Source organism: Drosophila yakuba, chromosome 2L (genome assembly GCF_016746365.2).
Source record: "Drosophila yakuba strain Tai18E2 chromosome 2L, Prin_Dyak_Tai18E2_2.1, whole genome shotgun sequence".
Taxonomy (NCBI): Eukaryota; Metazoa; Arthropoda; class Insecta; order Diptera; family Drosophilidae; genus Drosophila; species Drosophila yakuba.
This window is the reverse complement of record NC_052527.2, coordinates 6,293,429-6,315,464: the sequence shown is the minus strand read 5'-3', so window position 1 is coordinate 6,315,464 and position 22,036 is coordinate 6,293,429. Positions and strand designations below refer to the sequence as shown.

The 22,036-nt window shown below is 43.7% G+C and overlaps 1 protein-coding gene across 2 annotated transcripts; it reads right to left on the bottom strand.

Moving 5' to 3' along the window:
* Positions 1-46: 46 nt before the first annotated feature.
* On the bottom strand, positions 47-20,232 carry LOC6527047. Of its 2 annotated transcripts, none has more exons than XM_015198098.3 (11): positions 20,218-20,232; positions 19,451-19,760; positions 12,678-12,876; positions 11,362-11,428; positions 10,989-11,304; positions 10,792-10,921; positions 10,581-10,718; positions 8,015-8,209; positions 7,749-7,866; positions 1,412-1,533; positions 47-566 (listed from the first exon to the last, which is right to left on the bottom strand). In XM_015198098.3, the coding sequence occupies exons 3-11, from the start codon at positions 12,760-12,762 to the stop codon at positions 478-480; spliced, it is 1,260 nt and encodes a 419-aa protein (XP_015053584.1). In that variant the 5' UTR covers positions 12,763-12,876; positions 19,451-19,760; positions 20,218-20,232; the 3' UTR covers positions 47-477. The 2 variants fall into 2 exon arrangements, with proteins under 2 accessions (XP_015053584.1, XP_015053583.1); XM_015198097.3 differs by lacking the exon at positions 20,218-20,232 and adding an exon at positions 20,153-20,217.
* Positions 20,233-22,036: the final 1,804 nt, after the last annotated feature.

Here is a 22,036-nt window from a genome sequence, read left to right as displayed (position 1 = left end):
GGCATGTGGATTTAATGGGATGATTTCGATAGGTAAATAAAAAAAATTTGTGGCCAATGATGGAGTTTATTTATTAAATACCAAAAATTACAGCGTACATTTTGTATTAATATTATTCATAGTTTATTACAATAAATTGGGAGATTTCAGGCGGGGCAAGCAAATTTTGTTACACGTTTATAGACTCCACTTTCTGGGCATTTGATTGGGACGTACATATTAAGTTTTCTATGCTACAAATAACTTTTCAAGGATATTATCTCATCATTTTTCGTTGGAGCTGCGTTTGCTTTCAAATGAATTGCTAATACTATGAATTCCGCTGTTCGCCAATCGTAGAGCTTACAACTTATGACTATTTTATAAAGTAGTAAGTAATTCAATATGTGCACTTTCTACGCTCTGTACTTGTAATTTAGTTGTGTATCATAGCTCATAGCTCAGCCGAAACGTTGCGATAGTCCCTTCCTCCGCGGATTAGTTCGTTACGACCGAGTATTTTCGGGCGGTGTACTGGCTCTGCCTCTGATAGTGTTGCACATTATGCGAGGGCACTAGAATGTTGCCTGATACAAATGAGAATTGTTGATTAGTAAGTAGGTGGTGGTAGGTAATGTGTGATGTGTCCCATTCGACTTGGCCATTTAAGTCCGTCCACCTACTGGAATCTGGCTCCAGCTCTTTGTACTCTTGCCGCAAATCAATTAGACAACTTATCTTATATGGTCCCAACATTCCAGCACGCCCAAAACTCGTTGGATCGTAGTGCATCTCTGAGCTCTGAGCTCTGATTAACCCTCTTGTTTCACACATTCGCGAGAAGCCCGTAATTACCCCAGGTACTATATAATTTTCGAGGGTTTTTTATTCAATCAGAAGGGTCGGCAGGTCCTCAGAGGCCGAATTAAAGCGAAGTGGGCATTAATAAATCAAATAATCGTGTGAATTGAGTACGCTACATTCAAATGGGTAGGGCACATAAGTTCTTCAGCGACTGAATGTAGAAAAAAAGTGTATCTAAGTGTATCTTTATCAGCAAGAAAGGATTAATTTAAGGTGTTACTCTTCAAGTGTGTATTTAAAGTATCCATTTACTAAAGTTGTGGCCCCCAAAAGATCATGTCGAATGTTCTTGTTTACTAGACCCTAAAATTAAAGCCAAACAGTTTAAGAACTCAAGCATTTCCCCTTTCCGTTTTGTTAAGAACCTCGATATGTGTTCTGGGTGCCCATGTTTACCAATCAACCCACTCGCAACGGAGCTGATGGCACGACAAACGCAAATTAGCCATAAAATCAACAAAATCCCCAAAAAGACAAAACTCCATTTAGGAGTTAGGACGGGGTGACCAGGGGGGGGGGCGGGGCAATCATGGGTGCAGACCATTCCAATTGAGTGGCTGCGACTTACCTGAGGGGCACGGCGTGTCCAGGCAAGGATTACGCAGCGAACATGTGCGTCCATCACCTTCGTAGCCGGCTGGACAGGAGTCACACTGGGCTCCATTCACGGTATCGTGACACTGAACGCCTCTGCAAAGGGAGACACAGATTGTTGTTGTTAATGCGATCGAGCAGGAGGATGAAATGGAATGGATTGGAATGGAATGGGGATGGGGATGGGATGGGACGAGATGGTATCGTGTGGAATGGGTTCAGTGTGTTGTGTGTGTGCTATTCGGGGGGCGCATTGTTTATTATTATTAATACCGACAGGCAGGAACAAACAGCAACAAAAGACTGTTAATGTTGGACACAGTCGAGCATACAAAGGCATATTTATTAATGATGTTTTGGTGTTGGGGAAACGGCTACACAAAAGCCAGTGAGCTGGGAAAAGTGAGAGAAAAGGTTGCCCCGCCGAGGATGCGAGGGTCACAAAAGCACCGACAAAGCGCACTTCTTCGACAAGCGACAAGACATGTGACTCCTCAGGTGGATTTGCGGATGGTTCACCCGCAGGAAGGCAACGGCAACGGATCCCGAAAAGAAAACAAATTACAATTACAAGAAAATCTTATTAAAGGCCAGCGAAACACAAATAAGTTAAGGATGGGGGCATTCAGGTTGTGTGTGTGTAGGCTGCGGCGCAAATGGCCAATGTCCAATGCTCCAATGGTCCAATGGCCCATGGCCAAAACACAAAACATCCAACTGCCATTGCATGCATGTAAATTTCACCGACCGTTTTCCTTATTTATGCTCGAGTGTGGGATTGCTTATGGCTCTGCAAAATATTTACATATCATGACATGGTCATTAGTTCGCCCCGGGTTAGGGGTTACAGTTATTGGCCCATCGGCCAATGTTCCGTCTTCATCTGCATCCATTCTCATCAGCAACGCCGGCTCGTTTTGCATCCCACTTTGTCAGGACATAACTCTTGGCAGTCCAATTTCCCAGGAAGATCACCCATCACCCATCGGCCACAACTACCGTGCCCAACTGACCCAGAAGCCATAGTTTCAAATATTTTATGGCTAAGCACACAGTGCGTTTTGGCCTGCCGGAAGTCTCCAGTTCGAGTTATAGACTTCGAAGACCTGGCCCTAGCTACCCAACTTGCATTTGGCCTCTGGGGAAAGCAGTAATAATGATCTAGCACACGCAAAAGGGGTTTGAAGTGATGCACAATTAATACCCTGCAGTGCAAAGGGCTTAAAGAAGATTGAATTATGTTTTGTAAACAAAAAAACTAATTTGCTGTGATGCCACCAATTTTTTGTATATTTTTTTCATAAAACATTAATTTTGAACCGCACATTGTGTTCGCTACGCTCGCTTTTGGCAGAGTATTAAAACAACATAGGCTAGTCGCAAAAACTTGAAGTATTGCTTTTGTTATTTCTTGGCTCTGTCAGTTGATGAGCTCCATCAGCTTGGATGCCCTCGACTTCGCCATGTCCATGGTGGCCAACAACACACTTGTCCCGATCCGCGGAGTGTGCGTCAGTTTGGGGTTCTCGAGTGGAAGCATTTCGGGGATTGCCTCTAACTGGCTGGTCGCAATTAGCAAAGAGTGTTAAGTACTTAAGTGGCAGGCGGTCTAAGAGGAGATCCCCATCCCCATTCAGGTTGCTGCGTGGGGGTTTTCGCTTTCCGGCTGCCTTCCCAGATGCCTCCGCCCCAATCTTCTGGGCCAGCCTCCCTCTCCTGATCGCCACTTTGCGCTTTTCTGCTTTGTTTCAGTTCATTCGACCATATTGTCTGGGTCCGCGGCACTGCGGCATCGTTTGAGTGCTGGGAAAATATCCAGTCAAGCGCAACGAGGAACGCATTAGCATTTCAGCCGCCTCTGTCCACCGGTTGGCATGACGGACCCAAACCCAAACCCAAACCCAGAGCCAGACTTGCCTCGTCTTGACTGCCGTTCTTTCTGGACGTTCTTTTTATTAACCACGCATTCATAATTCATAATTCCAATTTGCTGGTCTGAGCCGAGTTCGAGTCCAGTTCAAACACCGGCCCAAGGAGCCATAGAAGGAATAGAGGGCAGGTCCCAGTGAAGGAGCAGGGCCTGAGTAATGTGTGAACATGGCTCTGAAGCATGCAAAGGCTTTTAGCCACATTGCACTGGGATGGGTTAGCAAAAACGGTTTGAATCATCAGGGCTTACAGTATATACTCGTAGTATTCAATATTACTGTACTTAGTGACTTAGTTGGAGTTCGCCAATCACATAGTTTAGATATCCCCTTGGCCCGTTTAATGGTCTATTACGGTCCATACGGATCGAACGTGAGTCTTGTTCTTAGGGCTCAGCCAACCGCTCAGCCATTAACCTCAGCCAAATGGCTTCTAATGGTAGCGCATGCCATGCAAATGCTCTAACAACAAAAGAGCCAAGAAACACTTGGCTGCCACTCCAAGGAGAGCGCCCCTTCTGTTGAAGAAGTGCATCCGAGCAGTGCCACCAATCTTCAATACCACGTACACACTCCATCCCCCAATCCTCGAATGTGGCGCACGCTCTGGACAAACTGCAGCTAACTGCCATAAAGCGGCGTTTATTTTGCCACAGGCCACTTATCTGCGAGGTTCAGGCTGGGGATCCAACTCCAGCTCCAGCTCCATCTCCATCTCCGACTCCATCTCCAGCTCCAACTCCGGCTGCAGCTTTTCAGCTCTTTGGCTCGGGCCTGATCTCGACTTGGCTTGGCCCAGGCTTGTTTTTGTTTTCATTGCTGCGCCTGCGCATTGCCAAGACAACCGGCGTCGTAAAAAGTTTATGCGGCGTCGCGATTTCGCAAACTGGGATGTTCGCGTGGGATGTGCATAAAATCCGTATTAACGTATTAAGGTAATAGCCTGTATAAAAGTATATCAGGATACTCGAAATTCAAGTTATTTTACGAGTTCAGTAAAGTTAGGAACCCAATTTAAAGCCATTAATGGAAGTAAGTTATTATTGTGTATTAAAGTATATCGTTAGTACTAGATTTTCCTTTACTTAAAATCCTACTTTTTCGAACTTTTTAACATACAGATGTATAAGTAAGGACCAAGCTTTGAATTTTTGCTTAAAAAGACTGAAGTTCATCATAGAAATGAAAATAGATATAGTTTATATAACATTTGTGAAGATTTCAGAAATTATTATTCCGAATTTCAAAAAATACTGATTTTGCTTTTTCGTTTAAAAGTTATTATATAAGTGAAATAGTTGTAAACATAGTAAGGGTCGACTGAAGTACGTATCATGATATCTCGATCATGATACTTCTCAGGCATAAACGAAGCCCGACTGGGAATCGCTGCCAGTCGACTATTAATTTGAATTCAAGCAGTCAAAAGCTGCCTCGGCCGCCAAGTCAACAGCCACGGCAACCCAGGCAGAGTCAGAGGCAGAGGCAGAGAGTAACAACAAAAACGAATACACCCAGCCACGACGACTTGGAATCAATGGATCCACTTTTTCCCGATGCGTAGGCGAACTCGATTCACACTGAGATATGCGTTCCACCGAACTTTGATGTTTCTCGAGCTGTGAACCAGCTAGCCGCGGCTTCCACTCGCAGCTTTTCCTGCTTTTACCTCTGCCCGTAAACGATTTCTTGCTAGTTGGATTGTTGGATTGTTAGATGGTTGCTAACCCAGCAGAGAGAGAGAGAGAGTGGAGGGGTGTGGAAAACCGAGATTCTGTGGGAAAGTTTCCCCAATCGAACGAAATTCTGTCGCGGGAATTATCCAACATGCTCGTACACATGTTGCAGCTGCCAGCGGCCCAGGAATCACACTCCAAATCGATATCTCCGATCTCTAGATGGTAATATTATCTCCCTGGCTTGTGGATCGCAGCTTGATTGCACTGCTGATTGTTTCGTCAAATGCATAATTTAAATCGAACAACAAAAGTGTGCGCAGTAAAAACTTTTCTGTCATCGGCCTGGGGCCAAGTTATGATTGGCTTTTCAGGTGGGATTGGGACTTTTGTACCTTGGGAAATGGAAAGTGCTGGGCGAAAACGAAATGGGCAGAAAGAGTTGCAGACAAATGGGCCACAAAAGTAAATACGATATGAAAAAGGAGCATGTCATTTAAGATATTACTCCAAAGATTACTCCAAACCTAAATATGAAGAATCATATTACATGCTAATAAAAACCTCTTTTGAACGTAAATTTCTGTATATTAACTATTAACTGCCAAAAGCTTTTTGAAAACATGGAATTATTTTCAATCAATGTAGAGCGCTACCAGGAGTTTACAAACCTAACCTCTTATGACCTTTTTCATTATGTAACCCGACTCAAGAAGAACATCCACGCAGGGACAGGGATATTGGGATTGGGACCTATATAATGCCGCCATAAAAAACACACGATAGCTGCCACAACAAAGGATCAACAGGTGTGCATGTCATTAGCACAAGTTTTACTGCCTTTTAATAGAATCGATGGTCTTTCAAAGAGGCCCCTCATTCAATGGGGCTCCGAATCAAAGTGAAAATAAACAAAGCGTTGACCAGATTCAGATGACATTCGTTGGGCACTAACTTAGAATGATGGGAATGGCGTTCGGTTTTGGCCATCGGTTTTGGGCCTACCACACACACACTGGCCACATTTCATCGATAATGAAAGATGACAGTAACGAGTCGGCGGCGTCGTGACAACATTTAAGGCAATTTTATGCAAATTAAAATACGGTCAGCCAGGGGCGCACCTTGCCCGCAACCCGGGTGAAGTAAACAAACCGAAGACACCTACAACACCCGGTTCGGTTCCTAGCCCGCTCATTGGGAGCCCTTTCCAATAATTTACTCAAATTTATGACCTACGTTCTGAGGCTCCTATGCGCGTGGCCAGTGTAGCAGTGGACTTCTCGCATTACCCGGGGGTCCGTGGTCCGTGGCCCCGGGGAAAGAACAACAACAGAACAGAAATCACTTTAAGTGTCTTGACACAATGAAGTCAGTCAGTCCTCAGAATCGAGTTGGGGTTAGCAGAGCCCAGTAACTGGGTGCGGGTTCTTTATACACCGGCGCGCATTTAACTAATTTATGCGGCTGCCTCAAGTGCCATTTGTGGTCCAGACCCCACAGCACTGGGTGCCGTAGTGCCAATGGTTTTGTTGCATTTTGTCCAACAATATCTACCAAATATTCTTCTCCATTTCCAGCTCCGTTACATCGCATAACTTGTTATAGTTTTGTTTAACATATTTATGACTGGTGGTGGTCGTCGGTCGAGTGATGCAGGTGGGGAGCCCGTGCGATATAATGTTTTTATTAGGATCCCCAGTTGAGCTGTGGGTCTTTTGCATAATTATTTTGGCAGCGCCAGAACAATATTTACCACTTTATGGAGTTCCCATTGTGACAAACTCTTCCGGTCTCAAAATAACATCTTCATATGGGCTGTGGGTGGATCGGAGTCTCCTTGCCTCAGTTATGAATCGAAAAATTTCTATTTGGAATCTTTGAATCGCTAACCTGACCCCATTAGTGATCTTAAAGAGATCAAAGAGATCTTTTGATAGATAAATCCGTTTCTTGGAGTCCATTTGAATATCTAACTCACCGCGACTAGATTATTTAGATGCGATAATGCGGAAGAAATGGAAAATCTTGCAGTGTAAGTAGGGATTAGGAAGTCTTCGCATTCGAATTGACATATCTACGATCTACGAAGCTTATCAGATGCTCAGAGGTGAGAGAACAGGTTCCACCATGCCTCACATGACTCACGGCCATTAAGCCCAATCCACATACTCTGTTCTGGGTAACCAGCTTATGTCCATGGTCGCCTTGCTCCCATTTATTCGTAGAATTCACACAGGGCAAATGGGCACAAAGGCACAAAGGCCTAAATGTGTCGTCTTCCCAATGGCCATCACGTGCTTATCAATCACAGATTGAGATATGCATATGGATGGCTTCGCTGTTCTGTTCTGCCGCTGTGGAGCTTGTCAAGGAGGCGCTGCGTTGCTGTTTGACTAGATCATCAAACCATAAACAACATCAAATTGCCATTAAGGCCAAATGCAAATAATTGCACAGTCAGGAGAGTCAGGACAGACAGGGATAAGCCTCTCGGATGGCGGTGCTTTTCAAGCCCTCGCAGTCGCAGCATGACAAATACAATTAACATGGATGCGATGGCCACGCCCTTGACGCCATTAAAAACTCCACAAGCCGCGTTAATTTTCCTCGCACAAGCGCACGAACAACACACGCACAGGATTATATGTATATATATATATATATGGGTGTATATAAGGTGTACAAGGATGCAGGAGGGACTTACGGATAGCAGATGTGGTGGGCGCAGGTGACGCCCGGCTTGCAGCTCTTGCCATCGCCAATGAAGCCAAGGGGACAGTGGCCACATCTGGGCCCGGCCGCCGAGTCCAGGCACTCCACTCCTGCAAAACACACAGTTCATCGGCATAAGCTTTAAGTTCCAATAGCTTTACTTTATCTTTTAACCATATTTATGTTTCCAAGATAATATGTTACAAGTGCTGGGTGTTTAACCTAATTATTGTAAGCTTTTTGGGTAAACGCACTTACCAGGATAACAGGGATTCGCGGAACGGCAGTCGGGCTCGATGCGCAGTTGGTTGTCGGTGGTGAGGGGATTCTTGCAGCCGGCACAGTTCTCCAGGAGCATACGCAGGTAGGCAATCTCCTGGCGCTGGTGGGCGACGTCTTCGCGGAGCAGCTTCACCAGAGCCAGTAAATCGCTGAGCGAGCGTGCGAGGGCGTCTGTTTGGGAACAATGGGCAGAGCAGCGAGAGAAGCGTTACAGTTGGGATATGTAAGTCGGGATCTTGGGCTCGCGGGATCTCGGCTTCGGTGGAGACTTTAAATAAAGCAACAATAATTCACCAACACCCTCCACACACCCTGGCAAAAGTCGGCGAATGTGTGTGTGGGAAGCGTTCAGGCGGCTGACAAGATTAAGGTCTAACCGATGCACTCATTTCGCACTCCACTTCCACTTCAGCCTCTGATTGCAGCCTAATCCGCTTTGTCGCTCCAATGGATGCAGGATTTCGAACAGCTGGCGTTTTAGTGCAGCCTAATGCACTGGGACAACAGAACCGATCACCTAATCCCGATCCCTCGACTCACTAGGGATGAGTCAGTGAGATTAACTGATCATCAGCTTTTAAATATATGCTAATTTTGTGTGTGGGTTGATTATTTTGCATGTGACTAATCTTGGCCAGAATTCGCGACCGGATATGGGTCATCGTTCCTCAACGGAACTGATGAAAATAAACCATATTTTTGAATATCCCATCTTAAGAAACTTATAATCAAAAGATGGTGTCAAATCAGTATTGTTTAATAAGTTGTAAAACTGCTGTACAGATTTCAACTTCTTATGTTAATCCTGGCACAGTCAGCAAATTGCAACATATCGCTTTTAGATCTGTCATCTCTAGGCCTTTTGGATTGTACAACACCATGTACGACACATGGCAACAACTAAACTAGTCCAGCTTAGTGGTCCGTTCTATGGGCACATCTGTCTGACTTTGTCGGTTTGCCTGGCTGAATGGCTGAGTGCCTGAGTGAGTTTTGTCAACATTGAAAACGCCGCCGCCTCAACGCCCAAACGCATCCGTTCCAAGTCGGATCGGTTGCCCCTCCATCCCAGCTCCACTGCTCCTCCATTTGGGGTCCTCGCCCCAGCAATCTCGATCTCGTTTTGGTTACATTTGGCAACCTTCGCTTCCATCTGGTTCGTTGGCGGCGTGGCCACGTAATTCATTCATTACGATTCGCCGTTTTCGTTGGCTTTGCCTTTGCGATTTATATGCCGCCCCGTACTCATGTCAAGTACACTCGAAAAAAAGGCCACCCCACCATAAACCACCATAAAATAAACGTCGTCATTTATAAGGAAATATATAGTTGGCTGTACCATGCAGCCGCAGATCGGATTTTTGTAGTCAAATACTTATACATTTTTGCAAGTGCACAACTGAATTTTTCTCTGTGTAGATTGTGTGGGTACAGATCGGAGCTGGCTACCAATCTGGTGTCTTTGCTCTGAGCCAGATAAATAATAATTATACCGACTCGACACCAGGCAATGTTGGAATCGAGTGCACAGCTTATGCGCGGCTTTGTCATATCGCGGCGTTCATTAGTGAGTGTGCACTGTGGGCGCCTCGTAGCCCTCCATTCACTGGCGATGTTACCCTATTGCCGCGATCACTTAGCGGCAACTTATTGGCCAAGACAGTGACACCGATGAGGGTACCTGTGGCTATATTACCCAGGCATAGATAGTGCTCGGATCGTTATTAATTGCTTGCCAGATTTATAAGGCATTAGCGGGTTAAGCGAGTTGGTTTACAACTTGGCGGCCTAATGAAGATCGTAATGCTCAAGGACATGGTATCACAAGGCTATTAGCCTTCGGACTTATTGTATGTTTTATAGAGAAACCTTTTTGCATTCAAAGAACTAAACTATTTGCGTATTGGTTTAGCAACCCACATGCTTTTTGCCATATAAGGAATCCTTCTAAAACGCTATCCATCAATGTCAGTTCTATAATTTTGACAGCTCCGTTTCCTCTTCTCATTCAATAAAATGAATAAAAATAACTCAAGATTGTTGGTAATTTCAGAGTTGTGCAGAATCAAATAACTCAAATAGCTAGCTTTGGTAAGTGCTTAAAACTATTCCAAAAGATCGCAATTTGAGAATGCCTTTACTGGTTTTCAAGGCCTCGTTCATTCACTTGCACATGCCATTGAAATCCCAAGCCCCCACTCGATGCAACAATCCCCCGAATCGGTTCCCCAGCCCACACACATACCCCATTTCAGGTTGCTCCACTACGTTCGCCTAATTGAATTATGTTCCCCGAGTGACATAAACGCCAACTGACAAAGGCCAAACAATTTCATCAAAACGAGCCTCCACTCTAATCTAGCACCAGCCCAACCCTCGGGGCCGTAGGAAGCCCTCCTCGTTTTGGAGAGGGGCCACGCCTTTGGGCCAAGATTCGTTGACTGCCTCGAGACTACCGACTGACAGTTGATAACCGACTACGGAGGAGTTGGGTGGATGAGGTGGTGGTGAACTGGTGCTCTTACTGCTGCTGGGCACCTACCTTCGCAATCGCCATTCAGAACGGGAATGTCGCCACGTTCCACATCCGTTGGCACCTCCTGGTGTCTGTGATCCACGACTCCTTCCCGGGCGATCGTTGGCTCATACCAGCCGCGCACATCGCGCTTCTTGTTCTTCTCTGCAAAGATTGGTATAGTATATGCCGATGTAAGTGGGTCGCAGGGAGGCAAAGATTCGCGGGTATAACTCACCACGCTCGGTGATCTTGTTGCGCAGCATGCGACGATTGCCACGACGATGGCTGCCCTTCTGGCAACTGGCCCGCTGCAGGGAGTGCTCCATGTCCCCATCGAAGTGAAGGGGATACTTGCGCTCACGGAACTGTCAACGAAATGGTTCACATATCTTCAATGCCACTTGACTTTGAGAACCATATCTATCTACTCACCAGCTTGATCACCGGATCGTCCATCTGGGTGTACAGCTTGGCCAGGTTCATGTCGATGTCGTGATGCGTGCTCGCCTTGCAGTCCACATAGAGCGTTATGCGGTTCTTGGAGAACTGCAGCGCCAGGGATCGAATGGTGCTCGTCTCGTTGATGTTGGGTATCTCGAAGTTACGCGACTCGGTGGCTCCGTTCGCACTGATGTCCAGGGTAACCCGCTGCTGTTTGCGGTCCAGGAAGAAGGACATCTTGTGCTTCAGCATGGGGAAGTCGATCATGAAGAGTGCCTCTATGGATATGTGCAACTTTCGGCGAGGTCTAATCGATGGAAGCAATATATAGTCACAATCCTTAGAGTTACGAGATATCAATTACCGTATGTGTCGCGTTGATATCACAACATCTCCTTTTCGTATAAACTGCTCCAGTTCAGCAGAAGCAACTGTGAGGGGAACAAATTAAGACAGTTAAATATGTAATCTCTTACGATAAAAATAAAATAAATCAAATTCTATATTCCCTTTCGATTCTCGTGCCCTATCTCGTTTGGTATTGATCGATCAGTTTCGATACTGTTAAGAACAACTTCCGTTCTACCGTAACCACACAGATTGATTACCAAATAAACAGCTGAGAATAAACAGAGATAATGCCTTAAGGTGCCCAAAACCATCATTGGGTCATGTTTGCTAATCTCCTCAAGTAAACCGAGTCTTTGCCACTTGCGCTGTTTGCCCACAAACATTGGCCATCGGTTATTTCGCCCGCCACAGATTACAACACCTCGGATACGGAACATGGAACTATTTATTTTGGTCACCCAGGGAGATTGCCTTTAATACCGCGGACCGTGTTAACCCAAATAAAAACACGAGCGCTATTTGCACAATCCGTTTAGGTGAACAACTGTGGGTCAAAGAATCTATCAAGACGACTCTATATACAGAATTTCACGCATTTGTGCGGTTATTTGTCATGCTGGCAGCGGCCGACTTTTGACAGGCTCATGCCAGATGACCTTCACGACATGGATGTGGACTTGGGCATGGACATGGACATGGACATGGCCCCGGGACAAGGGACACGGGACACGGGCATAAAAGTCGCGATTTCCAGCCGCGCGATCAAATGGCTCGTGATCGTAACCATCTACGGAGCAGGGAGGTCGCCAACTCAAAAACTAGTGACCCGGTGGGCTGTCAGCTGGCGACGTTTGCATTGGGATTCGAGTACAAGATTTACATAAATCGCCAAGTTGTTAACCAAAAGTATGGCTTTCGGGCGGATCTCAGCAAACATTAACGTTGCAGTCAGTCGTTTTGCTAGCCAAAGAAACCGTAAAGCCATTTATGTACATACACTGATCAGTATGAAATCAGTAATATAATACAAATTTGTGATTACAAATTGCTATATTTTAGTAAAAAGCTAAAAATGTTAATGAATAGAACTACCTCAGTATTTTATTAGACTGGTGTAATCATATAAATAATAAACACCAATCATCATTTATTCCAAGTTCGTTTTACCTAAACTGTCGAGTAATCTATAGATCTTGTTTGAGTTCTAAGGTACTGTTCATACACCACGCGAATTCTTTAGCTTAACTACGAGTACAGCCATTTTTTTCTGCCAGTGCAGCTGGGGAAAGAGTTCACTGGAATGCGAGGAAGGTGGATCGCTGCACTTACCTGGATCGAGTGAGAGTGATGCAACCTCCACAAATGTCAGCGCCAAGGCGGTCAACCCGATTAGCAGCACGCGCGTCCAATTCATCGTGTTCGCTGTTGTAATTGTTGTTGTTGCTGGTGTCTTCTGTGATCTTGGGCCGGGGGAAGGGAGTGATGGACTGGGGGGTACGGGGTGCTCACTCCAAAATCTTGCCGTCCGCTGAAATATAAATATAAAGAAAGAAACGATAAAGCGAAGAAAATGGGATCTCGGTCCTCAGCCGGTGGTTGTTTATTTGCGTTTAAAAATAAAACGCATTGCGTGGCGTGGAGCATAAAATAAAATCGCATCAAATAATAAATAAAATTCAAATGAAATTGTTTAGCGAGAAAAGTATTAACCGGGACAGAAGTATAGCGATTGGTAAATATTTTGCAGCATTTTTGGGATTCCCAACAAGCCTCTGCCCCCCTTCACATTGTTCACTCCCCAGTTTGCCGGAAGTACTTGGTCGGGTATCACCTAGTTATAGCTGTATAGCTATATATTTGTAGAGATCTCCCCCTATATCTTTCATCTCTTTGGCCATCTGTGGGCGTCATCATCATAAAGCATTTCGGAGCTTAAGTTTTATATTTCTTGTTGTAACTTCCCCTTCTACCCATTGTGGATTTCTTGAGCTGCCCGAGATTTATGTTGGATATTTGCAATCATTCTTTCTTGCATGCCTCTTTTAACTTAAATAAATGTTTATTTAATGTGTGTGCCCAGATTTGTTTTCGCCTGGATGTGTTTTCAGGTGCTTCTTCAGCGGAAGTTCCGTGGAAAAGTTGATTGGAGCCCAATGCGAAGGTGATGAATTTTAAATAATTGAAACTTTTTCTTGGAAGGCTGCGAGGTAGGGCATAGTAGCCATTACATAAGTAAAACATGAATCTGAAAGTATCAAAACTAATATTACGTAAAACTTAAAACTCTTATATACTTGTAAATCGCTTTGAAAACTTCTTTCATGATTCACATAAATCTTAGAAAAGGGAGCTACAATTCAAACTGCTTGGGTGATCAGCCTTTAACGATCAGTGAAATGAAATAGAATGTAATGAAATCTGTGTTGTGGTGAAAACAGAAATAAGTACCAACTGATTGGCGTAAAACAAGCGGTAGTCGTAAAACAAACCCGAAAATAGGTTAAGGACCTATTCTCCATGCCCAAAATAATCAATTGCAATTAGGCCTTTAGCTCATCACTTGAGCAGCCACAAATGTCAGGAAGTGCTATAAACTGCATAACACACAAATCCAATTGATAGAGACTTACAGTCCGTTTTGCCCCGAGCTCATCCTCATCCTCCAACTCCAACTCCAATTCCAACTCCAACTCAAGCTCCCAGCCATTACACAACTATCATGCTTAAATAAACACAAGAAATGTGGCCGAGATGTTGTTGGCTTTGGCTCTGAGGTGTCCCAGGAATGTGGTAACGGTCGCCGATGCTCCAAGCAGCCACATTGGGATTCACAGTCAGAGCCGGGCCAAAACCAAATGGCGTTCTGGCCATACAAGACACGACGACAACTTCTCCGATACCGATACTGGTCCAAAATGTTGACTGACAGTTATGGATTTATAGTGGCAGTGGATATTGCTGTTGTTGACTTCTCGTTCTCTTGGCTACAATGTCACTGAGTCACAAGTGGACGGGCTGTAGGATCTGTTCCGTTTATGGGTGTAATCGCAATTACCGGAGCTTGGGTCTCTGTCTCCCCACGTAATAAAACTGGAGAAAACGGTGGCAGATCACATATTCTTCGACAGTATTTTAGGGTTTTTATTTTCCATCCGACAGATGTGATATGAGAGTGCTTTAGTATGCCGATTAAAATGAGCAGCTTGCTTTGTAGTGGGCGCCATAAGAATGTAAAATCAATAAACAGCATAAAACCAATATAAAACGAGAAGTTCTACAAGCAAAGTTGAGTGAATTCTAAACACTCTTACAACTTGGCTTTCAATCATCTAGCAGTGGAATCTAAACCAATGAAGACAGTAAATAAATCTATTTTCAATTGAAAATTCAATTTATCTACGCTAGATTAGACATAAAACTCCAGAAATGTAACCAACATTTCAATTGATTTCAGTCTTATGAGAAAGAGATTCCCCATAAGTTCTAAAGGCTTATGTCGTCCGAGTTATTCAGCCATTTCAAATTCCCTGAAAGGTTATCAAGAACTTAACCCAAGCATAATGCCCAAGATCTGTGCCAAGTGTTCATTGAAACGTTTATTAATACCCAGTTAAGTTGGCCGCCGGCCGGCTACCAGAACATTTCCCACCAAATGTCAACCGAGTAATCCGCCACGAACATAAAGAAAAACCGAAACCAGAAGTGGAAACACCTTCGAATGTACACCTAAACACATAATCCTCAGGCCTGAAATTTATTAAATACTTTTTAATGCCATCGATTTGGTATAGATCATGCCTAGACTGGGCATACATGCATATATCTTTGTCCAGCACCCACGCAGTCATCAAGTTGAGGCCCCAAAAACAAAATCCCGCCATGGAGACGCCAAAGAGTCAACAGCAGCATCGTCAACATTGTCAGTATCGTGAAGACGACGCCACATCTACTTACTAAAGCGGACAAATCAGAATCAAAGTCCGTCTCCATAAAGCGACGAGTACATTGATTGACATTTAATTAAGCAAAGGCAAATGCACACGGAAGCCGCAAGGCGATCAATCGGCAACCAAAACCACAACTGAAAAGGGTTGGATGCGATGTGGCAGTGGGATGGTATCTGTATCTGGATCTGAATCTTCATCTTCACCCACTGGCCGGGTTGGACCCCTCACTGATCCAAGCCGATTGAACAAGTTTGGCGTCACCGTCATTGCAGTGACAAAGGCGTTTCTGGTCGATCATCAAAGGAAATTTGATGCTTATCGGAAAAGTCATTTCATCAGATTAAATGGCAGGCCAGAGAAACCGGCGAAAGGGAAACCAGAACCCTGGATAGCCACTTGGCAGCGAGGGTCGATCAATGGGTTTGTTCTATACAGCAGAGGGATGTGAGATGCATTTATCCAAGTGCCACTTTCATAAGGTAAATATTTTTATAGCTTCTAGTCCTATACTTCTACTGTAGGAGCTTAGGTCCTACAATAATATTATGGTTCGCCTAAATGACACTTAATGCTAATGGAAAACCGCCATTGTGGATATTGTACTGATTAGTCAGGGGATTGCAACAACTAAGTGTTCCATGTCTCAGAATATTGAAAATAATGGAAATAAGTATTTTAAATTAAAATTGTGCTAGTTCTTGAGAAATAACCTGGTGGCTGAACTGTTTTCTTTTTACTTATAAATATTTAACCAAGTCAACATAAACAATCATCTCTTTCTGACCGTATTTCAAGTACATAGGAGATAATAAGAATTAGTTTTGTAAATATTGAACTATTTGCTTGTAGTTGATATTAAATAAGTAGCAAGGCTCGGTAACTTTTGAATGATTTAATGATACACTATTAAGTCGGCCCTCGTGCGGCATTAGAAATTCAAATATTTTGACTCCTTTTCCGATCGCGCCAGCATGCAACCGCGGTCGGTGGTGTCCACGTCCCCCCGGGGCGTTTAAAACGGCGCAAAAACTGAAGCGGAGGGAAAAACGCTCGCGAGGCTACTGCGCATGCGCGACGCGGCGGTTAAAACCGCGCTTCTGCGCAGTCGCGTGTGGGCAGGACAAGTTTCGCTGCCGCCGCGGGCGTCGTGTCACTGAAATCAAATCAGCCGCGCTTAAATGCTCAGCCAAAAAGTTGGGGCTCAGTGCGAGTTGGGGCTGCAGCTCCAAGCGGCTGGCAAACTGGCAAACCTGCTGTCAGTCGCCGGTTTGACATGGAAAAAATCTATGCCGGCGCCTACGCAGTTCGAGAGTGAAAAATCGGTAGAAAGAGCGCTGGTAAGCCACTTAGGGGAATTCTTCGGCGGATTTTCATTTGCAGCTAACTTTCTTCGGGCTTTGTTTAATTTGTTGCAGGCACCTTATAATTGGAAGCAACCAAATAGCGAGCGAGTCCACGGTGAACTGAATCGATTTCGAGCAGTCTGATAAATTGGTTTCATCATAATAGACTTTGTATAACTTCCGGCGCAGGCCAAACATTTTTTCGATCGTTGTTTTCAAAGTGTCAAGATTAGGATTGGAGTCAAAGTCGCATTCAATAGTCGCGGAAGGCACTTGACGTCCCCATTTTATTGATTTCTGTATTTGTAACGATTTGAATTTCGGCCCGGTCTTTTTGTCGGAGTTTTCTCATTCAATTTTTGACTATTTATATTCGACAAAAATGCAGTAGTTGACAGCTGGAAATGTGGCTTTTGCTTTTCAGGTGTTGTACGGAGTCCTATTTCAAAATATTGAAAGGTCTGTCAATTATAAGTCGGGTGATTGAGATTTCTGGTATGGTAATTGCCACCTGCCAAGTTGCTCAATCGCAACAGCAGAGTACATAAAAATGATTGAAATTGTAGGTGTAAAAAAGGATAAATCACAATTTAAAGACTGGTAAGAATGCTGATATTAAAACCTCTGTTATCTGCCATCTTACGCTTATGAGGTATATTCATGTGATGAGCTAAACATTTATGATGAATACTTTTTTAGATAAATATAGCCAGCAGCCAGATACTGTCTCAAATCGTATTATATTGCCATCAATTAAATTTATACAGCGGCTATATAATTAAATGTTTTCTACCAGATGTTTGTTGAACCGCACCTTGCTATCAGTTGTCTTTACGAAATTTGCATATCTTCGCCAAATATCTAACGAAAATAATATGCGTGATCTTCGGTATAAATGCTACTTTTTATGCCAGGATAAAGTATACATCTCGGCGCCAACAAAAGTTGGCGATCTTGTCAAATCGTTTGAGAATGTGTTTAATCTGTCATTAGGCCAAAACCGAAAACCCATTAACTTATGTTGATGAACCATTAAGGCGAAGTCGCGTCTCCATTCGACTTGAATTGGTTTTGATGCCCCCCAGTCCAAACGGCCAACACAAATAGTCTTACTATTGTGACTGATATCCATTTGAATTGCAAATTCGAGCTGAAGTCAATACAAAGCATTAAAATTTGTTAGCCTGATTCGCCGCAAAAGGTCGGATATTGGTGTCCAAATGACTTTCCACTGACGATGCGCTAATTTGCTGGTGCAACAATTTTCCACTTAATTTGCATTTGTTTATGAACTCATAACTCGCTGCCAAGCGGAAATTCCAATACCAACAATGGCAATATTATTTATGTTTTAATAATGTCAAACTCGAGCTCCATATATGGCCAGAAAGATATTACCATGTCTGAAGAGTCATCTGTGTGGGGCGCCAAGGGGTGTCAATGTTTGGACAGAGAATAAGAAAACAGCAAACACCATATTTGAATAACTATTCACAGATTTCTTGTCACATCCCATTGCAAAACGGAACACATCGATCTCATTTGACCACTCTATTGAAGGGAAAGTATCTATTGTATAGATACTCCACAACGATCTCATATGTATTAAAGTATCTGCCAAATAGTGGTTACTACATCTTCAAGATTAATACCCCCTTCGGGTCACAACGCCACTGCCTTTGAATAATATATTCAAATAATAAAATAACCGCAAGTCTGAAATGTCTTTCGAGCAGGCAGTTATAAATTGTTATGGGGATCTTTGCAGTGGGCGTCTTATAATTGAATCGCTTGGAATAAGTAGCAGAGCAGTTTGAAGTCCAGTAGAAGCGGCAAAGTGATTGGGAAATCAAGTCAAATAAAATTAAGTATTTTAACCGTTGTTGGGGAATGTGCCCAGCTTCATTTGGTCAACATCGTTAACAATCTGTGGCTGGCTGCCGTTGCAAACAACCATTCATATTTGGTGGGGAAAATATTCTGTGCCCTGACCTTATATGATCACATAATTATAGTTCTCTCGAAGGCATAAACCTCAATCTGCTCGCTTAAATACGTGTGGAAAGTTCGGTAATTAATAAATTATGACTCGGCTGCGGTATTTATGGCGCCAATGCAGATAAGATCTCAAGATCCCCCATAGATTAATGTCGCTCGAATGCTGAGGATGCCACAGGCTGATTTAGCTGCGAGATTGCGGTTGACTTGGGTGTGGCTAATTAATATGTATCGATAGTATTTGAATTACAACAACAATTAACATGATTTATCATCAGATATAAAATGGCGGTGAAATGAATAGCAATCTTGTGGGGCGCTCATAAAGAATATTCATAAATTGGCCTATCAACAAGTTGGTGATTATCATGCAATAAAGTCGAATGAAAAAGAGTTACATTTCTGTGGGTGTAGCAAGAAGATTTGATTTTTTATTCTTGAGTCTGTTAAGATAGAAAACGAAAAATAAACTTTTATATAATATATGATAATACCTTTCTAAATTATTCTAAAATCTAAAGTCACATATCGCTTATCTCAAAGTTGCCATTCGCCCATTGTTATTTTCCTCTAGTAAAATTAAAACTATTTAATACTTGTAAATGTGCAAAGATGTGCATCATTACCCACACTATTTTTTAAGAACAACTTAATATGCTCTAGTACTTCCACGCACTTGAATACGGAATGCACTTCGCACCTGGCCACTTTGCGCATTCATTTTCCGAGTGAGCGGCGTAGCCCAGATTTTGGCCACACGAAGCACATAGCACACCTATTGCAGCCCGGAGGTCTGGCCCACCTTCACACTCACCTCGTGGTCAAGGACGCTGCTCGTGCTGAAGAGCTCGTGGGTGCCCCCACTGCGGATGTGGATGTGATCCAAGTGATCCACTTGGCGGGACGGGACTGACAGCTCCTTGTTCTTTTGGCGGCTTGTTTGCGCCACTTGCGGCTGTCAACGCGCAATTTAGAATGGAAACGACCTGAGTTATTTTTACGAGTATTGCCACACTTTTCCGCCGGATTTTTCCTGGACTGCCGCCCGCACAGACACTTTTATTATGTTGTACTTTTGCTGAGCGAAAGATCAAACAAGTCGTAGTCGCAAGGGTATCTTCACACTAAAAGAATCGATAACGAAACGGATGCATTAGACCATTTAAACCCTTTTCTGAAATACGGCAGGTAGAAAAGCTGGATTTGGAATGGGGACACACGCGAAGATTTCGTGGAGACGATTTTATGGGATCGAGGAGGCGAACACGCGACGCCGCCAATGCCGATCCTCCAGCAACGACAACTGCTCCGCAACTGACTCGCCCGTTCGTGCCAATAAAAATTAAAACACTTTTATGCTATTAAGGCGAACGCGACGCGATCTTGGACAACTTGGATGCAGAGGATGCTGCTTGAGGATCGATCGGTTTTTAAAATATGGTCGAAAACTTTGTAAGCCGCGAGCTGAAAGCGTTAGAAAACTCAAACATTCTCGCGATAATTCGATCTATGTTACTGATTTATCGTCGCCACTAATCACTGATCACACCGATCACTTGTCGAAGCACCAAGGACACGCACCGTCTTGTTCAACGTTCCAACGCGAACTGAAACTGAAAATTTGAAAATGCAAAGGGAGTGATCGACGCGCAGCGTCGACTGAGGCAGCGACAACTTGTTGTTGCCTTTCCACAGTCGCACTATGGGAAATTTCACCACTTTATCTGGCAAAAATTTTGAACTCCAGAACGAATGGAGATATTAATTTGAGGGTTTTGTATTATTTAAACAAGAATTAAAAAAGCTAAAACATGAGATACATTTAACTGATGGACTCTGCTGGACTTTTTAATTTTAAGTATTTATCAAACAGTTATGTTTTTTACGCGCATCCATCTATTTTATTTTCTGGTATGCAACACTAAAGATTGATTGATTATGAATGCGTAGATGTAATATTATTGTAATATTTCGACATTTAGAAAATGGGTTTGAGCAGAAAAATTGGGTAATTTTCCCATGGTAAGTCGGTTGTTGTTTTGTTCTCAGCTGTTGACTAGTTGTTGCTCTTGGGAGAAACGCGACGGCGCAGCAGCGGCATTTTGTCTTCGTTTGTGTTGCTTTTGATTTGACGCGTGAGTAAGCCGAGACGCCCACGTGCAAAATTTGCGTAAACATCGACAGGGTTGCCAGATCGCCGGCGAATAATTGCGGAAGTGAGTGGAATTGGAAAATGTGGTGGTAGTGAACTTTGAGATCTCGTAGCTTCCACCTCCTGACTAAAAAAAATATATGCGAAAGGTAATCTAAAAATATCTCAAATATGATTTTTAATTTATGATAGGTATTGCAAATATATTTTTTTTTCGAAAAGGGGTTTACCAAATTTATAGTTATGATTAGCAAAATTTATAAAACTCAACCTAAAAAAAAAAGTCTTCAGATGATCACAACTCAATATGTGACTAATAATTTGCACAAAAACTAGTTACTAGTTTTCTGGCTTGTATGCATTAAACAATTTTTGCGTGATAGATGCAATAAGTTGCAATATGCTACAAAACTGCATTGTAATTTTTAGGAATACATTTTATGCTCAAGAGTCGCTCTCTATGATTACATTTATGTGTAATTACGTATTGTCTTCAGTTCATTAGTTTATCCATTAATTATTATGGGGGAGTTGCCCACTTGAGCTGCCCCAGTTGAGGATCGTTTGGGCCATTAAACTGAAACTCAATCCCGAAACATGTTTACATTGTAGGCCTGTTTAAGGTCATTAAATCGGATTCGTGCGAACCCTTTTTCGATAATGCGTCCAGCCTGGTTTTCGACCACCTCCTCGGCAGCATGGCGAGCCCCAAATCCAAAGGGACTCGATGGAGGTGGATGGGGCCAGACGTTTGCTCTTTTGAAATGGAGATCGTAAATAAACGGCACGCTCTGCAGGCAGGCATTCAAAACAGACGAACTACTCGTTAAAACTAGAGCCCAAAATGATATGCATATGGCACCTATTAATGGCTACTTATGCAGTACAAGTGTCCCCCATTTCGAAGTGTCCCCATCCCCATGCCCATGCCCATCTTCCCATTTTCAGTTGACACGGAACTGATGCGTAACACGACAGTGGCATCGGGATCCAAGGGGAAGCGGGATGTCCCGACCTGTTCGTCATTATGTCGCCGGCATGTCAGCGGACAGTTGGAGGAGGGCATTATGCAGATGTGCATTTATCATGGAGTTGCGGTGCTGCGGACACACCCGAGATGCTATCCCACATCAACGCTGCATATTTTGCCGCTTTTCGGACAGCGGCGACCACTTGCTGAAATTTCATTATGTGCGTGATTTATAAATAAGCCTCGCTGGCCCCACGCCCCACTCTCCACCTCTCCAC